This window comes from Mauremys reevesii, linkage group 4 (assembly GCF_016161935.1).
Source record: "Mauremys reevesii isolate NIE-2019 linkage group 4, ASM1616193v1, whole genome shotgun sequence".
NCBI classification, from domain to species: Eukaryota; Metazoa; Chordata; order Testudines; family Geoemydidae; genus Mauremys; species Mauremys reevesii.
In genome coordinates, this window is record NC_052626.1 from 130152033 (window position 1) to 130178555 (window position 26523).

At 43.6% G+C, this 26523-nt stretch overlaps 1 protein-coding gene across 15 annotated transcripts; it reads left to right on the top strand.

Moving 5' to 3' along the window:
- The first annotated feature begins 38 nt into the window (after positions 1-38).
- NFYA (nuclear transcription factor Y subunit alpha) lies at positions 39-25314 on the top strand. 15 transcript variants are annotated; one of them, XM_039535758.1, is made up of 10 exons: positions 39-173; positions 4350-4463; positions 6264-6350; positions 8780-8926; positions 16218-16349; positions 17160-17265; positions 18148-18314; positions 19322-19495; positions 19934-20026; positions 21719-25314. In XM_039535758.1, exons 2-10 carry the CDS (start codon positions 4389-4391, stop codon positions 21770-21772), a joined length of 1035 nt encoding a protein of 344 aa, XP_039391692.1. In that variant the 5' UTR covers positions 39-173; positions 4350-4388; the 3' UTR covers positions 21773-25314. The 15 variants fall into 15 exon arrangements, with proteins under 15 accessions (XP_039391692.1, XP_039391700.1, XP_039391699.1 ...); XM_039535766.1 differs by having other exon boundaries at positions 6264-6347; XM_039535765.1 differs by having other exon boundaries at positions 6267-6350.
- Positions 25315-26523: the final 1209 nt, after the last annotated feature.

The following is a 26523-nucleotide window of genomic DNA, read 5'->3' on the forward strand; positions in this document are numbered from 1 at the left end:
TGCAGAGATGCGGCGGGCGGAACTATTCGGCGCATGCGCCCTGAGTTCCGTCCTCTCTTTGTTCAGGGTTGGGCGCCATTTTGCGCGGCGGCTGAGTGGAGGCGCTGATTGGGTTTCGGGGGCCGGTGGCGGAGCCAATCAGAGCGGGACCCGAACCGGGGGAGCGAGGCACGGTGAGTGCGAGCAGCCAATATGGAGCCCCCGAGCGCCGGCCCTAGCGCCGGGATTGGCGGGGCCGAGTGACCAGTCAGGAGGCCGCTCGCAGGGCCGGCTGGCCGGGCACTGGGGGAGCGGAGGGACGGGGCTCGGCTGCTGGGCCTGGGACTGGCGCGCCGCGTGCGGAGGGCCCGGGACGGGGGGGCAGCAGAGGCGGGAGCAGGGCCTGGGGTCGCCGCCCGGGGTCTGCCCTCGGGGGAGAGGGAGGCGAGCCCGCTCCGCGCTGTGGCGGGGCCCCGGCTCTGGGCCGTTCCCCGGGTGGGGACTCTGCCCCGGGGAGCTCTGTGCCGCGAGAAGGGAGCCGCCACTGCGCGGGCCCCGCCCTCGGCGAGCCCCGCTGGCTTCCCTGGCACATGGGCCTCGCGGTGTGCGAGGGCCCGGGCCACCCGTCCTCCCCCTTCGCGGAGCGGAGAGCAGCGGCGTGTGCCCCCGCGGGGGAGAGCTACTGAGCAGGCTGCAGCCCGCGCCTGGGCGGGGGGAGCGGTCAGGGTCCACCCCCCGGGCAGCTGTGGCCAGTATGAGGGGCACGACCCTGTGTGCATCCCGCCTCCCCCAGGGATTAGGAGCCTGTCTGCACCCCATCCCCGACCCCTCAGAGCAGCCCGGCCCGCGTGCCCCTTCCCCGCGGAGAGCAGCCGTGCAGCTAAAAACGCTCTGGTGAGCAGTTAGGAGTTTGTTTCTCTCTTCCTCATAGAGGGGCTGCGTGCCATTTCCTTCCCCTCATCGGCGCTGAGCGCTCTGTGGGCTAAGAAAATCCTGCTGTCGGCAGCTCACCACAATCAAACGCCCCATTCTAGTCCAGCTCAACTGGACTGAAACTCTCTAGATGCGTACACGGATTTGCAGGTTCCGTATGAGGTTAATAATGAAAACTGGCCTCCGTGTCTGCTGAATAACTCAAGATGACCCTCCTGAGCTGTTAGTTTTGGCTGAATTCTTTCTTTTGACTTTCATTGATGCACTTTGGAGAGAGTGGATGTGATTAGTCATGTATGTTCTTACTGAAGTATAGGATGGGGTATAACTGCTTTCATTTTTATACTTAAACCATGTTGACGCTAGAAACTTTTGCTGGTATGGTAATATCGCTTAGGTGTGGTTGGGGTTTTTTTTAAGCAACATTTTTATATGGGCAAACGTCCTAGTGTAGATGCCGTTATACTATCAAAATAACTTTTTGCCAGTATAGTTTATTTCACTCAGAGAACTGGCATATAAACTATACCAGCAAAAGCATGCTTTTGCCAGCATAAACTGCATCTACGCTGGGAGGGTCTGCTGGTATAGTTATACCAATAAACTATTTATAGTGTAGAAAGTACCTTAGTTTCAAGTTGTACAGGATTTGTGACCAGTCAGACCAGCAGTTTGAAGGAGGGGCATGCAGCGTAATACAGAATAATTATTTTTAAAAAATTCTGGTTTGAGAAAATTCTCTCTGTGCCTTCTTATGAGGCAACAAAATGTTAAATGATTGTCTATGGACAAATAAGCTGTATTTAAAAAACAAAAAAAAAGTAGTCTTTTTCCCCCTGCTGCTTCCCCTCCTCAGTAGATCTTCTGTCCTCGGCATTGATGGAGTCATGATCCTGCGTGGCTAAAATCTCATTCTCTTCTCTTATTCTGACCCCCAAAAAAGCTGAATTGAGAAGAAATTTCCCAGAACTTCAGGTGTGGAAGAAGGGGCCTGGCATTTGGGTCTTAGAGAGTATTCATGACTAATAGGTCTCTGCTTAAAGGTTGTTTGTAGAGTAGAGGAAATCAAGGAACTTCTTGCTAGCATGTGCTTGGCTTACATGCTGTATAATAGGCTAGCATCCTGCACTCACTGCTGAAATGCTGCCTCAAAGGATGTAATGTGGGAGCTGTTTCATGTGATACTGCACAAGCATTTAGGACAGAAGTGAAGAATACTGTATGCAGTTGAAACTAGAGGGATAATTTTTGGCAGAATGTAACTAACAACTAGAAATTAATTTTATCAGTATTAATGATTATACTCTTGCAAAATGGGATGGCATTTTTTCGTGGCCATGTAATCAGGATTTCAGCATTACATTTTAAGCAGAAGACAGGTCTCCTAAACGGACTTTGACATCACAGTGCCACTGGTCATGTTGCCACCACCACTTCCTGCAATGTCCTGGATTTTTCTTAGTTTCCTATCCAAGATACTGATTAAGCCTAGCCCTGTTTTAGTTCATGAGATCAGAAAAGCACATGGCCTGAGGTGGTCTGACTTAGCTGAACCCTTTAAAAGGAGAACATATCTATCCGCTGGGCTTTCTAAAATGCAACCATATTTATGTCTAGTTTTGAAATCAGTGCCCAGATTCACTCTTCTGCTGGGCCATGAAAAACACTACTGACCCGAAGAAAATCTGAATATCTTGAAAGCTTGTCTATTTCACCAACAGGAGTTGGCCACATAAAAGATATTACCTCACCCACCTTATGTCTCTAAATGGGCCAGGGACAGATAAAGTTACAGTTGCAGCACAATGTTGTATCTTTCTGTGCTATGACTCAGATTTTTGCTCTGGTCAAAGGGGCTAGTTGTATTTCTTAATTCCAAACCAAGCTTTTGGCAGAGGGAATAAGCAAATTGTTACCACATTTAGGCCATGTAATCTGTCTGCTGCATACTGCGCATTGTTTTTTTTGTTGACGCATGTTGATTATATTCATTTGACTGAGCTAACAATCTTCGAAGTAATCAATCTATTTTGAAAGACGAGTAAATCAACGAAAAGCCTTTTTGCAATGGTCTTTATGATAAATGCAAACCAATTAATGCGTATTTGGTTGCAAAGATAAACATAAAGACCAGGAATTACAGCATTTTAAGTCTTTGGTGCAATGTTAACTGATTCACATTACACATGTAGCCATGTCTGTCCTAGGATATTAGTGAGACAATGTGGGTGAGTTAATATGTTTTATTGAACCAACTTCTGTTTGGTGAAAGAGGCGAGTTTTTGAGCTTAAATAGAGCTCCTTCTTCAGGTCTGGGATATAACAAGTTTCCAGACCTAAAGACGAGCTCAGTGTAGCTCAAAAGCTTGTCTCTCTCGCCAATAGAAGTTGGTCCAATAAAAGATATTACCTCACCCACCTTGTCTCTTACATTACACAGCCAGTTGAAGTCAGTGGTGTTGTGACTAAATCCTGTGCAGATATCAAATCTAATTCCTTTATTTTTCTTTTTAAAGTTGATGAAAAATTTAGGCGGGCTTTGAACCTGGATGGCAGTGACTTGTTCAGTGGTAGAGTAGAACAAATGCTTCATTACAAGCGAAGATCAGAATTCCTCATTTGCTAATCAACTAGGAAAGGAAGAAATGGAGATGAGAATAAAGAGAGCTGTGGAATGAATGGTTTTACTTCAGCCTTTTTTCCCCTGTGCATTGGAGTGAGGGATCAGGAAAAGGAGAGATGGGAGAAGCCATCTGTTTTCAAGTTAAAAGAGAAGCAGGAAAAGAAATGGGGAAAACGTCATTCCTAAGAGCACAGGGTATTTCAGTCCCTCTTGTTATATCAGTGTCTAACTGAAAATCTGTGAAATTCTTGAGATGTAGCTTGGTGTTCAGGTGATGTTTACAGTGAACTTTTCAGCACTGCAATGTTTTATTTATTAATTATAATTAGTGTATATTGTGGTAGTGCATTGAGGACTCAACTGAGATCGAGTCCCCATGCACAAAGTGCTATCTATACACATAGCAAGATACAGTCCCTGGCCAAGAGTTTACAATCTAAATTGACAAGACAGACAAATGGTAGTAGAGGAAACAGAGGCACAGGAGAGGTGGAATAATTTGCCCAAGATCGGCAGCAGAACTGAGAATAGAACCCTGTCCTGAATCCCAGTCTGGTACCCAAGCTGTTGAACGATGCTGCCTCTTTTTACACATGAGTTTTAGGAAAATACTTAATTTTCACATTAAAATATGTGGCCTCTTACTACAAATGCAAATGACACAGGGTAGGCCCTTTACTTGAAACAATGGTGTTCTGACTGTTAAGGAATGTCATCTAAATGTCATTAGATGGCTTGTTTTCCAGCTTCTGTAAACTGATCCTGATCTTGAGCCAGTAATAATGCATTTTTTATTGTCTTGTCGGATATCCAGACTGAGGTGCATTGGGCACAAGATTGGAACTGAGACACTATGGAGCAGTACACAGCAAACAGCAACAGTTCCACAGAACAGATCGTTGTGCAAGCTGGACAGATTCAGCAGCAGGTATGGAAAAATTATCTTAAAGGGTGAGCTAGAGGTCTTGCTGTTTGGTCACAAGGCGCATATGCTCTCTACAGTTCGACCAGGCCATCAAGATGCTGCGTGAGATTGACTGGATGCATGGCTAGTTGACTGTCTTATCCCTTGATCAGCAGTTTCATTCTGTTATTGGAGTGTGCTTGAATATTAGCATTTCTAATCTATATTAAATAAAATAATGGAAACAACTGACACATACAATGCAAAGTTGAATTAGATTATGGACTTTACCCTTTAATTCTGACACAAACAAAAATAATAATTTAGTGAAGATCCTAAATGAAACAAAATGTAAATTTCAGCACTTAATGTTCAGGAACAGTTGTTTATCTTCAAGGGTTGAAACAAGATGGTCTCAAGCAAATTTTGAGAATTTCTCCAGCTTTCCTTTAACAATCATGTTCATGTGAATCACTTTTTCTGCTCCCACTGAAAGATCAGGGTGAATGCAATAACAAAGTAATTGCAACAAAGGCCTTTTGCTTTCTACTGATCAGTCTGTCATTTGCTGGACTGTTTGTCTGAATCATTCCTCCAAAAACTAACTTCTGGCTTGGGTACAATAATGTTCAGGCATGTAGAGTTGCTTTTATGAAAGTGTTAGACATGCTTTTAAAATATTATCTTTACCTAGCCTCATATTGTGATACGTTTTCAAGCTGGTTATGTGGATTAGCTGTGTTCATCAAGCCTTATTTGCTTTTGTTTGGGATAATGGAAGTGAGCTCTTTAGTTTGTTTCTGCTATGCACATGAGTGAGACAATATGAATCACACTTTAATTTAAAATAGCACTTTGTTGCTGGTTGTCAAGCAGTGTAAATACCAGACACATCAGGCTGGGCCCTACTTCCACTGTGGAAATTGACTTTGTCTTCAGTGGGAACAGCATGTGGCCCTTACAGAGACCATCACTAAGTTATAAAGAAAATAAATTGTGGAAAATTGAGAGCCATGAATCTGATGCTGATAGATGGCTAAAATCAGACACTTTTGATTGGTAGATTGACATTTTGTAATCCTGTAACACTTTAAAGGAACTCTGCAAAAGGCAGTAGGACCAAACCTTGACCTAGTTTTAATTTCTTGTATTGGTTTTCAAAGTTAATGTAGTACTGCATATGTGGTGGTTGTTTTGAAAAGGAATATTTGAATGCTGTATTTAACAAAATGTCTAATTCTCTGTGGATGGATGTCCATGTCTCACAAACCGCTACTGCAACTGGCACTGATTGTTTTTGGGAATCTCTCCTAAGAGGTTAGAGATAGGACGGATCATTAGAGATTAAATTATTCTCTTCAGATTGCCCCTCAAGCATATGGGCTGGGTATGTAAAACTTACTTTGCTGCTGTCCATGCTGTACCTTGTCTGTTGGATAAAGGACTTTGGAGCTATTTATTTGGAACTCGGGGTCTGACAGAGCAACCGCACCTCTGTAATAACAAATATGTGCAATTAAAGGGAAAACACTTGAACAAACATGGAATAATTTAAAGAACAATAGGAACTTCAAATTCTGAAAAATACCTTGACAGTGTTGTCTGCATTATGTTTTGTTTGTTGCTGACTCCTGCCAGTGAGCCTACGTCGAGTTTGCTGATATTCCTTTCCTAAGATAATGTGAGCATGTTCAGCATTCCTGTGTTCCAAGAACAAGTGATAGGAGAACTGTAAGTTCTCCCTGTCCCATCAGTAAGGTTCTTGCCTTGAGCTCTGCATTTCCTTGTTGTTAAGTTTCAAGCTATTCCTGTTCCTGTTCCCAGCAGCAGGGTGGTGTCACTGCTGTCCAGTTGCAGACAGAGGCCCAGGTGGCAACCGCCTCAGGCCAGCAAGTCCAGACCCTCCAGGTAGTGGTGATCTCTCTAATTGTGTCTATGTGAGCACTGCATGAACTTCCCCATTGCCTCATCTTTAATGCTGTGTTTCCACCAGGGTTTGAAATAGGGACAGAATTAGTGGCAGTTTCATTGGTCTGTAGCAGCTGGGACATATGTTAATTGCAGTTTCATTCAATAAAACAAATGAAGCGGTAGAGCTGTTTGTTGGATCTAAAATGCATGCAGCCAAACCCTGATCCACTCATAAAAACTCTCTGCTGGTGTGATTATGAAGATGAATTTTGGTGGAAATAGGAATGAAACAGAAAATTACAACTTGCAGACGAGATAAAAGAAACCCCAGGACCTAGCTCAGAGATTCAGACCTCTCAGATGCAGTGCTGAGTGGGACTTTTTGTGTTTTCTCTGTAGCAAGAAGCCAAAGTGGGGTTGAGGAGAGAATTTTTTTTCTGACTAGAAACAAAAACTGTGGATTTTCTCGCCTACTATAGGATTGAGATACTTACTGACCACATATTTCTACTGTGACAACACAAGCAGATCCATAAATTGCATCTTAATTACTACCAAATCTCACTACCAGTTGGGAAGGGATGCAGGTTATTTCAAACCCTGATTTCTGTTCATGTGAAATGTTCCACATCTTACAAGCTTCATCTCATTGGTTTGTGTGGCAGCTCTTTAAAGGGATGAAAAAACCCTTGATGGTAGATGTTACAAGATTGATATAGCTTTTTCTACCCCTGTCTGGGGTCTTTGTGGGGGTGGGGGGGCCTTCCTCTGTTGTTTGGAGAGAAAAAAAGTTCTAGATGGTCAGAATGGTCCTGTGAATAATGAAGTATATGCAGTGGTTTCCTGATGTGAGCTAAAATGTGAAAGGGTGAGCTCATAGAATTGGAGGCAATTGCTTGGAGCTCTATTGTATCACAGTCCTATTGCTGAAAAGTTTGCTTTTTCATCTCTCCTTTCTTGCTTGCGTTTTAAAAATACATTAACAAAAATCCCGGATTTATATTATAATTTTATTTCAATTTAAGCATATCATGCTAATTACTTTTTGCTGCTTTGTGGCTGATGTATGCATGCTTGCATCTCTTTCACTATGTTATAATGCATACTGTTCACTTCTCATTATTGAAAGTGGTTTTTATATGGTGGGAAGAGTGGGTGGAAGAGACTGAGTAGTAGGACTATCAGATGACTTAATGAAGCCAGGATATCCTATCTGGGAGCTTGACTGCTTATACATACCTAGGGTTGCTGATGTGTGTGTCATTGTATAAACCACTAATGCATTTCACCATATAGAAATTGGAGCTTTTTCCTTTAAGGGACCTTATTATTTTAGATAATTTCATAAATTCTGAAAGTTATTTTTTACTGATAATTCAGTCACGGATTGGTCTCCTGCACTGTAATTAGTAGAAAGGTGGGGGATAGAAGTGTCAACAATGAGAGATCTGGAGGTAGAAGTCAGAGGTGATGGTCATTGGCCTTTGAAAGTCCTTGAATTTTCCATGATAACTGAAATTGGAGTTCAGTGATTGCTCATTATACTTTTTCTTCCCTTCTACGAAATGTGTTAAGTGCAGTGAAGAATAATCCTGTTGTCAATTGCCTCCCACTCCAAGCTTAAGACCTAAAGGTGTGGCTTTTATTGAGCTCTTCGTCTGGCATATTATTTTGGTGCGGATGGCTTTCTTCCTTGCTAGATAAGCATAGCTGAATGGAGTTTTCCGTTGCCTTCCTTTCTCCCCCAGGCCTCTTCCCAAAGAATATTTGTAAGGGCTCTCATGTCCGATCTAGAAACCTTCACCATTCCAGACTTGTTGGTCCACTTCATCCACTCTTCCTTTCTGAGCTATACTTTGTGCTGTTACAAGCACAACTTCCCTTTATGATCACAAGAAGATGTTCCAAGAACAATGCATGCCATAGCCATCTGGAAATTAAGATGCTATGAGAACGTAATTTCTTGAGCCCCACCTGCCAAGGTAGCTTTATATTGGAGCCTTTACTTATTTGCATTGGGCTTCTTAATGAAATACAAAGACTTATTGTGGATTGTGAGCTCTTTTTTGAAAGGTTCCAGTTCTCAGGCTGTATATAGAGGTAATCCCTGTCTATGTTAGTGGACAATTTAGCCATATGTACTATGTAAATATTGTTCATGCTTTAATGTATCTGGACTTTATGGTTTTGATTAGGGAGCAGCAGAAAAGGACAACTTACTCAATTCAGCAACACAAGATGGAGACACCTTTAGAAATGTTGTTTGTTGGAAGTTGTAGATAAAAACAATTTAGAGACATTATTTAGTTTTCATGGCCCTTCCACTGAAATAAACAAACATTTAGCCCTTAATATTTATCAATTTCATTTGAGGTTTTTTATCATCTGTCTTTTGTTTCATTGTTCTGTTTGTTTCTTCTGTTCTCTAGGTCCAGGGTCAGCCATTAATGGTACAAGTAAGCGGAGGTCAGCTGATCACATCAACTGGCCAGCCGATCATGGTGCAAGCTGTGCCTGGGGGTCAGGGTCAGACCATCATGCAAGTCCCAGTTTCTGGATCGCAAGGATTGCAGCAGGTCAGTATGCTCCAATTTCATTAATCATAATGGTCAAGGAATGAACTATGACTGTTCTGGGGAAGATCATAAGCTAGTGTAAATTGTCATTGCTTCTTTGAAGTCAAGGTCAGGTTCAAATTAAGTCTGGAAGCAGAGATGAAGAAGAAGAGATGATGATGCATCAGTATATATAGACTTTCAGGTGTAAGAATCTCTCTTGTCCTCACTGGAAAAAATTACAGCAAAATGGAGTCTGCAGTCACATGGACAAGTCTCTGCATAACACAAGGTAGTCATGACAACTTATACCAGCTGAGGATCTGCCCTAGTGCATTGGATGAACTACCGTGACAGTTCTTGAGGTGCCCAGGACTGAGTGTCACCTTGTTAACTCTCCCTCCCTCCAGTGAGAGGAAGAATTGAATGTGTTTAACTTGTGTCAGCTACCTGAGGCCTCCAGTCTGTTAGGGTATGTCTACACTACAAGAGTAGTTCGATTTAACTTAGGTCGAATTTGTGGATTCGACCTTATGAAGTCGAATTTGTGTATCCACACTAAGGACACTAATTCGACTTTGCGAGTCCACACTAACGGGGCAAGCGTCAACATTGGAAGCGGTGCATTCTGGGCAGCTATCCCACAGTTCCCGCAGTCCCCGCTTCCCATTGGAATGCTGGGTAGAGCCCCCAATGCCTGCTGGGGGAAAAATGTGTCAAGGGTGGTTTTGGGTAACTGTCGTCATTCAACCGTCACTCCCACCCTCCCTCCCTCCCTGAAAGCGCCGGCGGGAAATCTGTTAGCGCACTTTTCTGGTCAGTGACAGCACGGACGACACAGCACTGCGAGCATGGAGCCCGCTGCGATCATCGCTGCACTTATGGCCGTTGTCAACTCCTCGCACCTTATCGTCCACCTCTTCCACAGTCAGCTGCTGAGAAATCGGGCGAGGAGGCTCCGGCAGCACGGTGAGGACATGAAGTGTCAGAGTGGCACAGACCTCTCACAAAGCACGGGATCCCGCGCCGCGGAGATCATGGTGGCAATGGGTCACGTTCATGCTATGGGACGGCGATTCTGGGCCCGGGAAACAAGCACGGACTGGTGGGACCGCATAGTGCTGCAGGTCTGGGATGAATCACAGTGGCTGCGAAACTTCAGGATGCGTAAGGGCACTTTCCTTGAACTCTGTGACTTGCTGTCCCCTGCCCTGAAGCGCCAGGACACCCGGATGCGAGCAGCCCTGAGTGTGCAGAAGCGAGTGGCCATAGCCCTCTGGAAACTTGCAACGCCAGACAGCTACCGGTCAGTAGCGAACCACTTTGGCGTGGGCAAATCTACCGTGGGGGTTGCTGTGATGCAAGTAGCCCACGCAATCGTTGACCACCTGCTCTCAAAGGTAGTGACCCGGGAAACGTCCAGGTCGTCATAGATGGCTTCGCCGCGATGGGATTCCCAAACTGCAGTGGGGCTATAGATGGGACTCACATCCCTATCCTGGGACCGGCCCACCAGGCCAGCCAGTATATTAACCGAAAGGGCTACTTTTCAATGGTGCTGCAAGCTGTGGTGGATCATAGGGGACGTTTTACCAACATCTACGTCGGGCGGCCAGGCAAGGTTCACGACGCGCGTGTTTTCAGGAACTCTGGTCTGTTTAGATGCCTGCAGGAAGGTAGTTTCTTCCCGGACCACAAAATAACTGTTGGGGATGTGGAGATGCCTACAGTGATCCTCGGGGACCCAGCCTACCCGCTAATGCCCTGGCTCATGAAGCCCTATACAGGCGCCTTAGACAGTGACAAGGAGTTCTTCAACTACCAGCTGAGCAAGTGCAGAACGGTGGTGGAGTGTGCTTTCGGACGTCTCAAGGGGAGGTGAAGGAGCTTACTGACTCGCTCGGATCTCAGCGAAACCAATATCCCCATTGTTATTGCAGCTTGCTGTGTGCTCCACAATCTCTGTGAGAGCAAGGGGGAGACCTTTATGGCGGGATGGGAGGTTGAGGCAAATCGCCTGGCTGCTGATTACGCTCAGCCAGACACCCGTGCCATTAGAAGAGCCCAGCGGGAAGCGCTGTGCATCCGGGAGGCTTTGAAAGCTAGGTTCCTCAGAGAGCAGGGTAACCTATGACTGTCCAGTCTCTTTACAGAGAAGCTGAACCTGCCCCTGTTTCAGTTACTATTGACTTTTTAAAGCGGTTACATACCCCGTTCACCAGGTTTCCCCCCTTCCAACAGACGTTTAAAAATAAATTTATTGGAACATTGTTAATTAACAAAGTTTTCTTTACTAACGAATTTGCGTTAAAGGATTCAAACAGGGACGCAGACTGTGGTGGGTACGGTGTGCAATGATGTACAGACCGCTTCTACACTCGAGGAATGACAGGCTCCTGCTCCTACAGCGGTCTCTGGGGGGAGGACGGTTACAGGAGGGTGTGCAGGAAGGGGTGGGTTTGCAGGAAGGGGTGAGGGGTGTGTGGGAAGGGTGAGTAGGTGTAGGGGGATGATGGCTCTGGCTGGGGCTCAGGGCATCAGAGAGGCTCATGGCTAGAGTGGAAGGGCATGGTAAGGGCAGCCTGCCTTGCCATTTGTGGATGCCAGGCGCTCGGACCCTGGGGCAGCATACACCTCCCAGACTGACCTGGGGCAGCAGACACCTCCCAGAGTGACCCGGGTGCCTAGTGACTGCACTCTGTGTGTGACCTGCTGTTGATCCTGCCCCCATGTCTGTACCTGGTAATGGTGGCTGTCCTATGCAATTAACAAACGCCTCCCCCCCTTCACACAAAGTCTTCTGCAAAGAAACATGACGGAAACAGTAATTAACAGCAAACTATTTTTAATACTCAACTACACAGTTGGGGGATGAAACTGGGATTTGGGATTGGGTGAGCCAGGAAGGGAAGCAATTCTCATACTTTAGGGAATGAGAGCTGTTTGGTACATGAGCGCTCTGCTGGGGTGGAGTGACCGTTTTCACGGTCCCTAGCGCCTCCTTCTTGTTATTTTGGGTGAGTGGGGACAGGACTTTGTGGCGGGGAGGCGGTTGCAGATACAGTGCAGGGGCTCTCGCCTCCTGCGGCGGTCCTGCAGAACATCCACAAGGCGCCGAGCGTGTCCGTTGCTCCTCATTAGGCCAAGCAGCGTTTGAGTCGCCTGCTGGTCTTCCTGCCGCCACCTGTCCTCCCATTCGCTGTGTGAGCGCTGCTGCTGAGAGAGGGTCTCCCTCCACTGGCTGTGCTGGGCCGCCTCGGCTCTGGAGCAGGCCATCAGTTCAGCGAACATCTCGTCCCGAGTCTTTTTCTTTCGCCGCCTAATCTGCGCCAGCCTCTGTGAGGGGGATGCCGGGGCAGGTCGGGAAACAGCCGCAGCTGTGTGATGGGAAAAAGGAAGTGATTTCCTTGCAAAGATACATGTTTGCGAACACTGAACACAGTCTAGTCTGTTTCTGTGAACAAGACCATACACGGCACCTATCTCATGCGCTCTCAGGACAAGTTCGAATTTTCGGCATTCGCTTTCATTGCCTGGGGTCTTGCACTGGAGATCAGACAAGCCGGGCAGGACAGCCGAATCCGTGTAGCAGCCAGGCCTGGTAAGCCGTAAACTTTAGGCTGCTTAAAAGTTAATGTTAATCAGGCAATCTGGAAAGCATAAACTCTGACCCTGTTCCACCCCCTCGCGGCTGTCCCCGGGAAAGATCCCTGTATGCTTCCCCTCTGCAGCCTCCACCACGTGGCTGTTAAATGACGCTTATTGTTATGCAAAGGAAAAGTGAAGCATTCCCAATAGTAACATTCCACTAATTCCCCTAATTAGATGCAGCAGTCACCGAGCGAGATCACCCTGAGGCGGGTCACTAAGAGAGACAGAGAGCGCATGCTGCGTGAAACCCTGCACAGACCAGGGCCCTATGCTGCCATGCTCGTCGAGGCAATGCTCCCACTGTATGTGAGGATAGCCTGGCGTGGAAGAGTGTGCTTCCACGGAGCACCCAATAAGGCACCTCTCCCCAGGAACCTCCTGCGGAGGCTTTTAGAGTACCTCTACGAGAGCTTCGTGGAACTGTCCCAAGAGGATTTCTGTTCTATCCCCATATGCATTGACCTTCTTTTCATATAGTTTTTATTCCTGTTTTTAAAAAAATAAATGTTTACATGTTTATAGCACTTACCGACTGATCCTTCCCCTGATTCAGAGTCCGGGTTAACAGCCAGGGAGGGTTGGTAGGGGATCTCTGTGAGGCTGATGAAGAGATCCTGGCTGTCGGGGAAAGCAGTATTGTAAGCGCTGTTGCCTGCCTCGTCCTCCACAAACCCTTCCTCATCTTCCCCATCCGTGAACATCGCCGAAGAACTGCCCGTCGACACTATCCCATCCTCAGAGTCCACGGTCACTGGTGGGGCAGTGGTGGCAGATGCACAGAGAATGGCATGCAGTGCCTCGTAGAAGCGGCATGTCTGGGGCTGGGCTCCGGAGCGTCCGTTTGCCCCTTTGATTTTTTGATAGCCTTGTCTCAGGTCTTTGATTTTCACGCGGCACTGCGTTGCATCCCGGCTGTATCCTCTGAGTGCCATGGCTTTGGAGACCTTCTCGTAGGTCTTTGCATTCCATTTTTTGGAGCGCAGCTCTGAAAGCACAGACTCATCGCCCCACACAGCGATCAGATCCAAGACTTCCCGGTCAGTCCATGCTGGGGCCCTCTTTCTACTCTGAGATTGCATGGACCCCTGTCCCGGAGAGCTCTGCATCGTTGCCGGTGCTGCTGAGCTCACCCCGATGTCCAACCAGGAATTGAGATTCAAACTGGCTAGACAGGAAAAGGAATTCAAATTTTCCCGGGGCTTTTCCTGTATGGCTGATCAGAACATCTGAGCTCCGACTGCTGTCCAGAGCGTCAACACAGTGGTGCACTGTGGGATAGCTCCTGGAGCTACTAAGGTTGATTTCCGTCCACACATAGGCTAACTCGACATAGCCATGTCGAATTTAGCGCTACTCCCCTCGTCGGGGTGGAGTACCGAATTCGAACTAAAGAGCCCTCTAGGTCGAACTAATTAGCTTCCTGGTGCGGACGGTTACACGGTTAAATCGAATTAACGCTGCTAAATTCGACACAAACTCCTAGTGTAGACCAGGCCTTAGCCTCTAAATATTTTCCTCAGGGCTGTGTCAGTCCTTACTTTGCCTTGCAGGTTAACAATAGGTGCACCCCAATCTCTGAGCCATTTTGAAGTGTTCCCACTATAGTGTGCAGCCCCTTATCCACTGAACCCTGATAGTTGTTTCAGGTAAGCTGTCCTCGAAAGGCAATTGTGTACGGCTTGAATGATTGGACCCAGTGTCAGCTCTTTGTATAATACTAGAGCACGGAGTTGTATTTATAGTGATGACAATGCATGAATTTATTATCAAGGATTGAATTTTAAGAGATAGTGAGTAAACCTCATGGAAACAGGTTATGTATAAAACCAAGTCATCGCTCATTTACTAGAGATTAAACTTAATTTAGCAAGCTAAGGTTCTGTCTAAAAAAGTTTCTCACCCCAGATGTCTTCTGCAGCATTTCAGCCAAGCCTGGTTGAGATTCCATTTTCATGAATGTAGATGCACTTCCTGTTTACTTTCTCAAGTTCAAGATAGTCTTTTTGCCTTCCTTTGTATGCCTTAAAGTTCATTGTCTGCTCCCAGAGACAGGACAGCCCCCTGTGGTTCTGTCTCCAGTGTCATGTGTCCCTGTTGACTTTCCATTCCCCTGTTGACTTCATATGTAAAAGGCATTTCCGTTGTGTTGGCTTCCAATGGTTAATTTATATTTGACAGAAAGAGATACTCTTACCTCTTGTCTTGAATAAACCAGTTTTTCTCTTTGATCAGTGACAGACTTCAAAACATATTTTCAATATGTATACACAACTCCTTAAATATCATTTGTACATATGTCATGCAAAGATTATGAGGATCAGTATGACACAAACTTTTTATTAGAGACCTCGCATGCCATTCTTTATGGATACATACTATGAAAGCGGGTGCTAGGTATAGTGCATTTGTCAGGCTTTGCTGTTACATGATAGTGAACTCTTTGCCAACTGTAGCCCATGAGCCTCTGTGTCACAACCATATATTTAAAGTGAAGCTTCTTCTGTATTTCAAGTATATTTCCAATGAATGCTGCAAATATACACAGCACAGTCCCCTGAAATGCAGCGAGAGCTTTTTCTGGTTCTTGGCAGCTGTAACACACAGCAGTTCCATGCCTACTCATGTGCTTGTCCCATAAAAATATGGAATTCCTTGAAAATGTTTCAGGACTAACATGAAGTTCAGTTATTACAATATATGAAGGCCTGAGGAGAATTTAAAACCTCTGGCTTCACAGAGAGTAATAGTGCTGAGTGGGATAGGATTATTTTTCAGTAATACACATTGGGTAGAACTGTCTATTTAAAAGATCGTATTTGGTTTTAGGCAAGGCCTTGATAAGTGTTCCTCAAGAACAAAGGGTGGAAAAGTTAAGCAACTTCACCTCTGTATGTGTGGTCTGGTGGTTAGAACATGGGGATTGTGTCTGATGTCACAGAATTTTTGTCTGTGCTGTGCCACTAACTTGCTGTGTTGATGGGCTTATTTAGTGACTTGTGAAATACTTCAGTCTACTTGGCTGAAAGGCACTATATATTAGGAAAACAAGATTATCATTCCTCAGTGTAACATTCTTCTAATATACAGGTTGTATAGAGTAAGTGTGTAATTGGAATGTTCAGCAATGGGGGGCTGACAGTATTCCAATTTATCCTGAGAGGTGTACCAAGGGGGGGTGGAAAGTATCTCTTCTCTGCAAGGTTAGTCTTACGCTTTTGTAAATACCAGGGTAATTTTTATGTGCTTGATAATTAGCACTTGTGATACTTTACAGCTATCTTAATTAACCCTTAAAGTCCCATTCCTCCTGTGATTTAGGTGAGTATTACCCCTAGTCTCATGCTCAAGGCTAGTGTGTTTCTCTCTCTGAGTATGCTGTATTTAGTAAACTGTGGAAAACTGATGGGGCATGATGACATGAGCATGTAGTATATTTGCTCCTTTCTGCTTAGTCTTATCCTCCCTTGCATCAGTGATTACTATGTCACGGGGCAGGAATAAATTAAAACAAACTGTCTCCATTAAAAGAGGAAAGTTAGTGTGGGGTTTTCCCAGTGGCCGCATTAGATGGCTGTTGGAAGATGCTTTGATAATGCTGAGACCAAAGGGAAAAAAATTAACAGGTTTAGTTAATGTTCCTTTCTGACTCTTTCTTCCACAGATTCAGTTGGTCCAGCCAGGCCAGATTCAGATTCAAGGAGGGCAGGCTGTGCAGGTACAGGGGCAACAGGGCCAGACCCAGCAGATCATTATTCAGCAGCCACAGACTGCAGTTACCGCTGGCCAGACACAGGTAACTGCACCAGCATGAAAGGGATTGTAATGGGCTTACAAGAAGGGAGAAAATGTTAGAAAGTTAGTATCCAGAACCGTCTGATATTAAAATAAATAAATTTGTAATGCATCAGCTTTTATGCTATTTTCTTTTTTGCAAATCGCTTTGCTGGGACAGAATATAACTGTATTTGTCACATAGTTTCACCAACTGGTTCTTATTTGTACATTATTGATTTGGGATTCCCTGAATGAGAATGTTTGTTTAAAATGAAAAATACTGTTGAATTTAACGTTCCCCACCCCAAAAAATTTTAAAGTTATAGTTACATTTGACTTTTGTGAAATCTTATTTATTTAGGAACAATTTTTTTGTTATTGTTACTTGAGTATCCGTTTAACATGTTTATGAAATATGAGACCTAGATCTTAAAAAAATACTCCCAGTATATTAAACATATTTGTGTATGTAGAACTGCCCCTTTTAAATTCTGAGATGTCTCTCATGAAGAACTTCTGAAAAACTTGTGGTTGCTACTACTATTGCGCAATAATATTACAAGAAGTGCTTGATGTATCTACAGATTTGGTCATTTAATTTAGTTCCCCAGTTCTCTTGTTCCTTACAACAAATTTAAGTCAAAGTTTTGTATATATTTTAAGTATCTTTTAATCCCCAGTTGAAATTGGCGTGTAAATACACAATTCTATTCTGAGTATTAGTAATAAAGGAGACTCACGTCCTCGGGTTCAATGTGGACATTAACAGGGATGGAAATCTTTAACTTCTCAGCAGTTTGTAATTTGTGATGTTCTTTGTTCCATTTAGACCCAGCAGCAGATAGCAGTTCAAGGGCAGCAGGTGGCACAGACAGCAGAAGGCCAGACCATTGTCTATCAGCCTGTTAATGCTGATGGAACCATTCTTCAACAAGGTATGAACTTTGGCATATAAAGGACAGCACATTCTCTTAAGTTATAGTTGAAAGTTTCCAGAGAGACGCATACCATTTAATTTCTTCTTGGTTCCTTAGTGTTGAGGAACACCGTGGCAATTGGAAGAGCAAAAGTTTTTGTTCCTCTTCTGCCTGTCTTTAGAGTTGGAATTATAGGTTTTTACTACTCTTGACATCAGTAAGATTTTTTTTCTGATATGTCTTATATTGCTGGTAACAATGTGCTGTAACAGCTGTACAGATAGGAAGAGTTTGAAACGTACGAATAAGTGCAGGAGATTTTTTTTCACATTGATCATATAGATTCACATTTGTAGAACTAACTTTTTAAATAGCTACAGAAATCCTTTTTCCCAGACCACAGTGAAGCAGATAAATTACCCCCTCCCCCCCCTTTTTGCAGGGCTGGTTACTAGGAATCTGCAAATATAAATGTGCCTGCAAATAGGACAAAAGCTCTTTGGTGTGGAAAGTGCAAACGGGATTACGGAATAAGAATCAGTTCTTTACTTTCAGGTTTAATGTTTAAATAAAATACGGGCTTTGGGTTCCTGACAAATAGTCAATGGAGAGTGCAAGCATTTACATTTAATTTTCGAGGTTTTGGAGAAATGGTTTCACATTTGGGCTGTGATTCCCATGTATATGGAAAATGAACACTTTGAAAAGTTGAGTGCATTTGTGTATTAAGGACAGATGATGGGATTTGGTTAATAGTTGCTTGTAACATTTTTTTTTGCCATCCTCGTGTACATTATCCAAGAGTGAGTGAATGAAAATAGAAGTGGGACTAATCGTGTTCCCTTCGTTCTTTCTGTGTGCGTGTTTTTGTTTTTTGTTTTGTGTTTTATTTTCTTAAAGTTACAGTCCCTGTTACAGGCATGATCACCATCCCAGCAGCCAGTTTGGCAGGCGCACAAATTGTCCAGGCAGGAGCCAACACCAATACAACTAGCAGTGGGCAAGGGACTGTAACTGTGACGCTACCAGTTGCTGGAAATGTGGTCAATTCAGGTGGAATGGTTATGGTACGTATGGAATTTCCAAATTCTTTTTCACTTTTTGTCATTTTACAAGTTATTTTAAGTTTACTATCTTCAAACTACAGTTTGAGATTCATATTAGTTTCACCTAATATGCTCAGTCTTCTCAGAAATTAGTTGTAATTAGGACTTCCTATTGGTTTAATATGGAGTTAAAATTGGAGTAAATAATTGCACTGTTGAATTTGTGTGGCAAATTATTACATAGGTCATGCTTCCTCTCCCCCATAATTTTATCATCGAATTCAAAGAAGTTCAAAATTTTAATTTAAAGGAACTTTTATTAGAGATACTTACAAATTTGAAGAGTTCAAGCAAAAACTTGCTATTCTTCAGTATCCCGTAGATGTGTTTTTCTAGTAAATAAGGGCTTTGTTCTGCTCATGTTCATACTACATTTGTGCTGAGATTCCCTCTTGGCTTTTGTTTTACTGTTCAGCTCCATTAGATGGCAGCAGACATTTTATGAATAGCACTTCTTTAATAAAGATACTGAAATAGACAAGTAGAACATGCACAAATAAAATACCAATAGAAGAGATGAGTGTATAATACATTACATTGTACAGGAAAATGAATTGCTTGGAGCACTAGGTATTGTGTAGCTTTTCATTTATTTATTTATTTTAAATCTGGTTATTTAGGAATTTTAACAGGTTTTCATATCATTGTCATGTAAATGTCCGATACAAAACCATCGGTACAAAAGTGAACATTTGTTTAGAGAAACTTTACACAGTAATATAATTTATTTACATTTACCTTTTTATACACAAAATATCAGAAACATTGGCAATATGTAACCGACAGTTTGTTGAATTGTGTGCAGTTGACTTTGATACTCCATCACTTTGAAGCAGACACAGTTGTTCAGACAATACATCTTTTCAATTACTTCTGCATTAATATTTTTGGACTGATCGTATCTCCTTTTTGTGTATGTAGCGTCTGCTGTGAACCATATGCATCTGAGTGTGTTCTTCTTTACACAGATGGTACCAGGGGCTGGATCAGTACCAGCTATTCAGAGGATTCCATTGCCAGGGGCAGAGATGCTTGAAGAGGAGCCCCTCTATGTAAATGCCAAGCAGTACCACCGAATCCTGAAGAGGAGGCAGGCACGAGCCAAGCTGGAAGCTGAGGGGAAAATCCCCAAAGAGAGGAGAGTGAGTATATAACCCAAGGTTACTTTTTAGGCATAGTGTGGAGGAATTACATTGCATTATAATGGTATAGAAGACATTTTGGGTGACATGGAGACAATTGGAATTGATTCTAATAGACTTCTTCCTGCCTTGTGCAACATGCATATGTCTGTCTCACTGATGGGTATTTCTCGTCACGTTTTATCTTTTGACAGACATCAGAGCCATTTTTGAGCCCATGTGTTGACTCAACACTTGAGTCCACTTACTTCCTTGGCTCTTAATTGTTGAAAGTATATGTGGTTGTATTGTAACTGGCCAGTACACTGACGTTCCTCAAAGGCATTCTTTGTTTTTCATTAGAAGGAATTGGTTCTGAGTGCTCAATTAGCTGCAGCAATAATACTGAGCTAGAAAGTATCGAATGACTTGTGACTATTCTTTTTCTTATTGTTACAGAAATACTTGCATGAGTCTAGACATCGTCATGCCATGGCTAGGAAGCGGGGAGAAGGTGGGCGTTTTTTCTCACCAAAGGAAAAGGATATGCAGGTGAGCAAAACCTTTGCTTCCAGCAATGTTCTTTGTATGGCTGAAATTTGCACACACCTTCTGAGTAGCCCTCAGAAAAACACTTCGAAGGGCTCTATTTTTTCTGCAGCTTTCCTGACCTTGTTGGGCTAAGCCCCTGGCCTTTGTCCTCTTTCCCCAATCCTTATTTCAGGCTTTATGTGGAAAGTCTCCTACCTCGCTTACTGTATTGATCAGGCCCTCAAATAGCTAGGCCATAGTAATCTTAATATAAACCTGTATTCAACTTTGTTTTATAAATGGAGAGAAATGTAATAGCTGTTTGTTTGCCTGTACAGAAAGGTGTAGTCAGCTGCTCCTGTTTGTCTACTGCCTCAAGATGATAGTGAAAGATGGATGAAAGTCAATGAGCACGCAGTTTGAAATTCAGAACTGGGCATGCTTGCATCTTTTTATTTTTAAAAGTAGCTTTAATATTTCACACTGTTTTAAATGAAGTGAAAGAAGCCAGGAGAGGCTTTCAGAGAAGTGAATATAATGGGATAGAAAACACTGTTGCCTTTTACAGCATTGAGGTAGCAGTGTATGTTTAACCTAAGAGATCCGTTCTCTTTAGGGATAAGATACTTCTTTCTTTAGTCCATACCAACTCCTCCCAAGTAAAGATTCCCAACTATGTCTAGTATATGATTGGCTTGAGTTGTGAGCTGTTGTCAAAGAGCAGAGCTGGTTTGCTTGAAATTCATTTGATTTAGTGCTGTAGTCTGGAATGTACTGTTTAAAAGTCATAATTCTCTGATGTGTGATACAGCGTTCTTGTCATCTGTAAATTTATGCCTCTTCTATCCTAGTGTCCCCTGCAAATGTGGGGAAAATGTTTGTAGTAGAGAGAGGATAAATTTTCCTGGGGTGGAATGAGTAATGCTGTCAACATACTAAACTTAAAGGGATGTAGATGTTACTCCTTAAGGGAGAGGAGAGACATGATTTAAGCTGTTATTCCTTAAGGAAGGAGAGCCTTAAATTATCTCTTTACTCCCAGGAACTAAAACTTCACTGGTTCCTCTGAATTAGAATCCCACATTCTAACTCCGTGGATTTCAACCTGTGGTCTGTGGATCCCTGGGGGTCTGCAGACTGTCTAAGATTTCCAAAGGGTTCTGCACCTCCATTTGACATTTTTTAGGGGTCCACAAATGGAAAAAGTTTGAAAATCACTGTTCTATCTGCATGCTGCATTTATGTTCACCAGCTTTCTAAAGCAGTTTGAAGGTACAGCATCACTTGGCTTTGAATATTGAAGATATTGGCAGCTCTCACACCTGTCTAACTATGGCAATAAAAGGTGGTTTGGCAAAGCTACTTTTGTCTTCTAAGGTTACTTATCTTTTCCCAGTCATGTAGTCTTGCATTTACTACTGGAGATGTGCTGTTTGATTGGAAGAGTCTTGTAGAGTTAGTTTCTTAACCTATAGGTTTTATGTACCAGCGCCTCAGCTGGTGTAAACTGGGTTAGCTCCATTGAAGTCAGTGAAACAACACTGGTTTATACTAAGATGAGTTTCTGGCTCAGTAACTCTTTTTGTATATACTTTTTTTTCTTTTGGACAAAGGGAGATATTTGCCCTCAAGGATTGGCTGCTGTAGTAGAAGTACTTTGCTGTAAGGAAAATACTTCAGGGTCACAGTATTGTTTGTCTTTTGTATATACAGGATCCAGCTCAGGCAAATGAAGAAGCAATGACACAGATGATCAGAGTATCCTAACCACTGTCTGAAGGAAAAAGTAACTGAACAAGTTTCCTGTCCCTCTGCAAGCGTGTCCTATCTTAACACCAGTGTATCAAGCAAACGTTCCAATGGGACAATGGACAATCACCATATCTTAGCCTACCCTTTTCTATACAACAAAAACCACCTTTCCAGTAAGTGGTTTGTTTGAGATTTTAACTGCAGTGGACTCAGCAAATAGAAATTGTAGGGACCTTCATGGTATACCCGTGTAATTCAGTGCAGGGGTTTGAAAGTCTGACAACTCATGCCTTTTACATTTCTTGAATTAAGGTTGGCCAACTGACACAGTGATTAGCAATAACTCTGGCATGCTGAAGCAGGGCTAACTGAGACCATAGAGAGCCATGGCCCTTCTGCAGAGGAGTAATCCAGTTTGTAGCAACCAGAGCTAACATGGCTACACCACAGTGCTTTGTTTTCCCAGTGGAGTTTTGTTGTTTATAGCCACTCTTCACAGCTTTGGACTTCATTTATTGACAGCTGAACTGTTCTCTTGTAGTTGCATTTGCCCTTCTGGAACTGTGTAACAGAACAGAAAGAGGTTCTCTAAGCTCCATCCTTAAACAGCAAGCTCGTTCTGGGAAAAGTTCAACCATCTTGTCAAGTTGTTGTGAATATTGCAAGACCTTTACAAGAATTGAAATATTGTATATCTGTTCCAAGGAGTAAGATGGGAGTGGCTCATTGACACAGAGCTCAGAGTTAAGTAGGGAAAACAACCGTGGCGCTGGTGGCATGTTGCTAGCAGTGGATGCATTGAAAGGAGAAATCCAGCTGCTGGGATAAAAATGATAAAAAGGTTTGAGATTCTCTTCTAAAAGAAGTTCAGTGTCTGTTTTTACTCTGCCAGTGCAGAACTTGGTTGCTCCAAAAGAGATGAAATCTGGAACCTCAGAATGGAGGGATTGACTATCTCCCAGTGTGGCTGTCTGAGTGTGTTTTAAATTGCAGATGGTTCTGTACAGAGCTTTGACCTTATTCAGGGCGAAGGATGGCTGCATCACAACTGGAGCAGAGGCCAGCTCAATTTGGTGCACCCTGGTCTAGCCCAAAGACTATTTATGTAGGGAGGGCAAACGTTGATGATCCTTTCACGCTTTTTATGAAATGTCCTCTTTTATAAACATAGCACTTAGAGAATGAAGGAGGAATGTTTGCCTTTTTTTTTTTTTTTTAAGTAGGATCCTTTTTTTGTGACTTCTTTATATGGGCATCTGTTGAATACCTTGTGGTTAGCCACTATTGGATTCTGAACTTGGTCCATCATCCTGGCTTTGAAATTTGGCAATGGGATCTGAGGTTTCTATAGCCTTCTAGCAAGTCATATTTAGCTGCCTATTTCCACCCTTACCTCATCCGCACTTAAGCTGATCCCCTTTGCACATCTAAGGTGCTGCTGGTGTTTCCAATTTTTGCGTGCTCTGTGTTTTAATCTTAAGACTCTATTGGGTCACCAGAATTAAGTGTGATGGGTGAGCCTGAATGATGAAAGCAGTGGAGAGGAGAATCTTCATGGATGAAGTAGTGAAGAAGGTCATTTGGAAAGGCTAGTTAAATTTCAGGGGGGTCTGTCTTAAGGTAGCACAGCAAGCACAGTTTGGAGAATATGCCCTATACCATCTCTTCAAATCATGAACAGGAGGAACGCTCAAAGTAACAATTTAGTTGTGTAAACTGGAGGAAGAAAATTGGGTAGCAAACGAGGTGAGGGCGGGATGAACAATGCCACCAGAAGACCCCTTTCCTTTGGATAAAAGGATACTAAACCCAAAATAGTAAAAACAGGTGAGAGAGGATCAAAGAGAGAAACAGAAAAGGTGGAAATGATTTATTTCAATTTGACAGCAGTCAGCCTGGAGTGAGAGACTGCCTGACCAGATGACAAGAGAACTGGGCTTCTTGGGCCAGCCACCTAGGAAGGTTCCCAAATTTCAGCCAGTGAAAATACAGGAAGGGAATTGCTACGTTGGGATTTGTCCTTTGGCATGTAGACTATATTCTGTAATTAAAGATGATCATCCTTCCTGCCTAGTTCAATGTCTCCCCCTCCCTACCACCCCCCATGGTTGACATGAACTAAAATTTGCAAGGAGCTGTGTTTGTTGGTGACATTCACAGTTAAGGGGTGACATGGAACCCTAGTTTCAATTCATGACATGCAAATAAAGGAATAAATTATTTTTGTATTTTGTCTTAGGTTGTATTTGTTACCTACAATTTTGCATTTTAATTTTTTTTATTATTCAAAAAACATTAGTTTGCCCCTTACATCGTTGGCATCTCTGGTTGGTTGTTCCGTCTTAAAATATTTTGGCCAATTAGAGTATGGCGCTTTTTTTCTTCACATGAAACCCTTGCTTAACATTTTTTGTCATGTCCCCTATTTCAGGAAATATCAGACTCTTTCCTAGTGAAGGAACAGTAAATATTTTGCTTTGTTTGAATGAACACATTGTAAATACTTTTTAAGAGCATTTGTACATTTTGTCAGTCTGGGTTACCGATGCACGCTGGGGGGTGGGAAGGGTAGTTCCATTCTGGATTATGGGAGCCTCTCAGTCTTTCTACTTTCATTTTACAACCAATTTCTATCCCAGAGAATCTTCTCTGAAAGTTGGGAAGTTAGGGGAATGGAGGTTATTTGTCTGACATCTTGTATCTGAGTAATTAGCCCCAGTGTGTGTTTTCTTTAAGAACTTAAACAGCTCTTCACAAAACATCTAGAACTTCTTCCAGCTAGCCCCTCCCCCAAATAAATTCTCTGAGCCATAGTTGTAGAAGGTGTATAAAGACCTATGCATTTGTGCTACATAGAGAGTTCTTGTAGGTAAGTTTTTATACAGTGGTGTGAAAGCCTGGGTGTTAGTGTCATACCCTTTCTTTGTTTTGGTTTTCCTGTATTCAGTGACACACTTCTGAAGTGACACACTTCTGAAGGCCTTTGTTTGCTCAGTGAGATTGAAGATCTCAGCACCATGTTACAAAAAGATTCGAAGCTCTTTTTACAAATAAATTATAAAACTGGAGATGCTGTGAGATAAAAGCCTGTAGTAAGTGGATGTGAGAACTCTAGCTTGTGTATTGGCTAGATTTGGACATAAATTCCAGATTGGGAGCACAGTACAGTAGGACAGATCAAGATAAAAGAAATAATGATGGGTATGAGGAGAACTTGATGCTTGGTCAGTTGACCCCTAAAGCACTGGAGCATTGAACCTATCAAAACCAGTTTTATACAAGTGTAGAATGGGGTTGTGGGAAATATGATCCCTAAGTGATGCTAAATAGTTTTTTCAAAGGCTTTTGCATGTTAAAAAAGTCCATTTCTTACTTTGTGAATGGGTGTGGGGGGGTGGTATTGAGATTTGTGTAACGTAAGGCAACATTTGTAAATAGTTCAAAGTTTATAATTTTTTTTATATGATGCATTTTTTTCAAGTGTATTTTGTCTTTAATAGATGCAATTGTAAGTACTGTGTACACTATCCAGCGAATAAAAAATTTATAAACGCTGAGCTCCTGGTTTTTGCTTTCTTTATCTTTAAACTTTTCTGTTGAGCAGTTTGCAGGGCAGTTGGAAAGACTTTGACCCTTTCTTCTGCACTGCACATCCCTCCTCCCCCCCCCAAAAAAAAAGTTCTGGCCCTGTTCACAGCATCTATAAACAGGTGGCCTTCCTGTAGGGCGGCGTGCCATATTGATGAAGGCCAGACTGTACACCAGGGGCCTGTGAGCAAGCTGTAGGTGACCGCATCTTCAGGCAGCCAGTCTCCCTGTAGCATGGCCTGCAGCCAGCCATGGAAGACAATTGGACTGTGCCTGTATGGTCTTGTTTGATTGATTTTGCTGAGGGCGGGGGTGGGGGGATGTCTGTGTGTTGGGAGCGTCCTGCAGGATGGGGCAGACCATGAGGGAGCAGGAAACAGAGGACATTCCCTTATTCTTCCCTCTCTTTCCTCATTCTCTAGCAGAATAAGGACTTTCAAGCTGACGAGGGTGGTGCCTTGTAGAGGCTTTTGATTGGGTGATGGATTAATCTGTACAGGCCATAACGGTTAAACGGCTACTTGCAGCTAACAGGTCATGGGCTGCGGAAATTCTGATTGGCTGAAGTTGGGGTGTGTGGCCCTGAAGTGGGGAGTTCCGATTGGCATGGGGGGGGCTGGCTTCCCAGTGAGGAATTCTGATTGGCTGACGAAGGGTGACTCGCCTCAGAACTTTTGAGTGTTTTGAAGCTGCTTCTAGCATCAAGATGGCAGTTTATGTGAGGGAAGCCTTGGTGGGCAACACCCAGGATGGATCCCTTCATAGAGGAGCTGGGGATATGGGGACATTGGCAGGGTCCTCTCTCAGAGGGAAGATGGAGGAGTCAGCCAGGATTCCTCAGTGCGGGGTTGGGGACACGGGCCCAGCAGGGGAGCCCTCTCAGTGGGGGAAGATGGGTATGTCAAGTGGGCCTTTTCAGATGGTGGTGAAGGTCATGGCAGCATCTGATGAATCCCTTCAGACAACAGGGGCATCACGTAGTCCCCCTCAGAGAGGAGCAGGGGATGTGGAGGGCGAGAACTGGTCTCTGCAGGAGTGGAGGGAAATGGCTGTGCTGAGCAGATTCCCTCTGTGGGGTGAAGGGGACGGGGGCAGCTTCAACTGGTTCCCTCAAGGTGGGAAAGTGACATATGAATCCCTGAAGAGAGTACAGGAGGAGTCAATGGCTCGGACCCCAC

Bases quoted from the DNA above. Each gene is read 5' to 3' on its own strand.
- NFYA (XM_039535758.1), top strand. From the start codon at position 4,389: ATGGAGCAGTACACAGCAAACAGCAACAGTTCCACAGAACAGATCGTT. The intron at 4,464-6,263 runs GTATGGAAAAAT...TCCTGTTCCCAG, and splicing joins CTGGACAGATTCAGCAGCAG to CAGCAGGGTGGTGTCACTGC. The intron at 6,351-8,779 runs GTGGTGATCTCT...TCTGTTCTCTAG, and splicing joins AAGTCCAGACCCTCCAGGTA to GTCCAGGGTCAGCCATTAAT.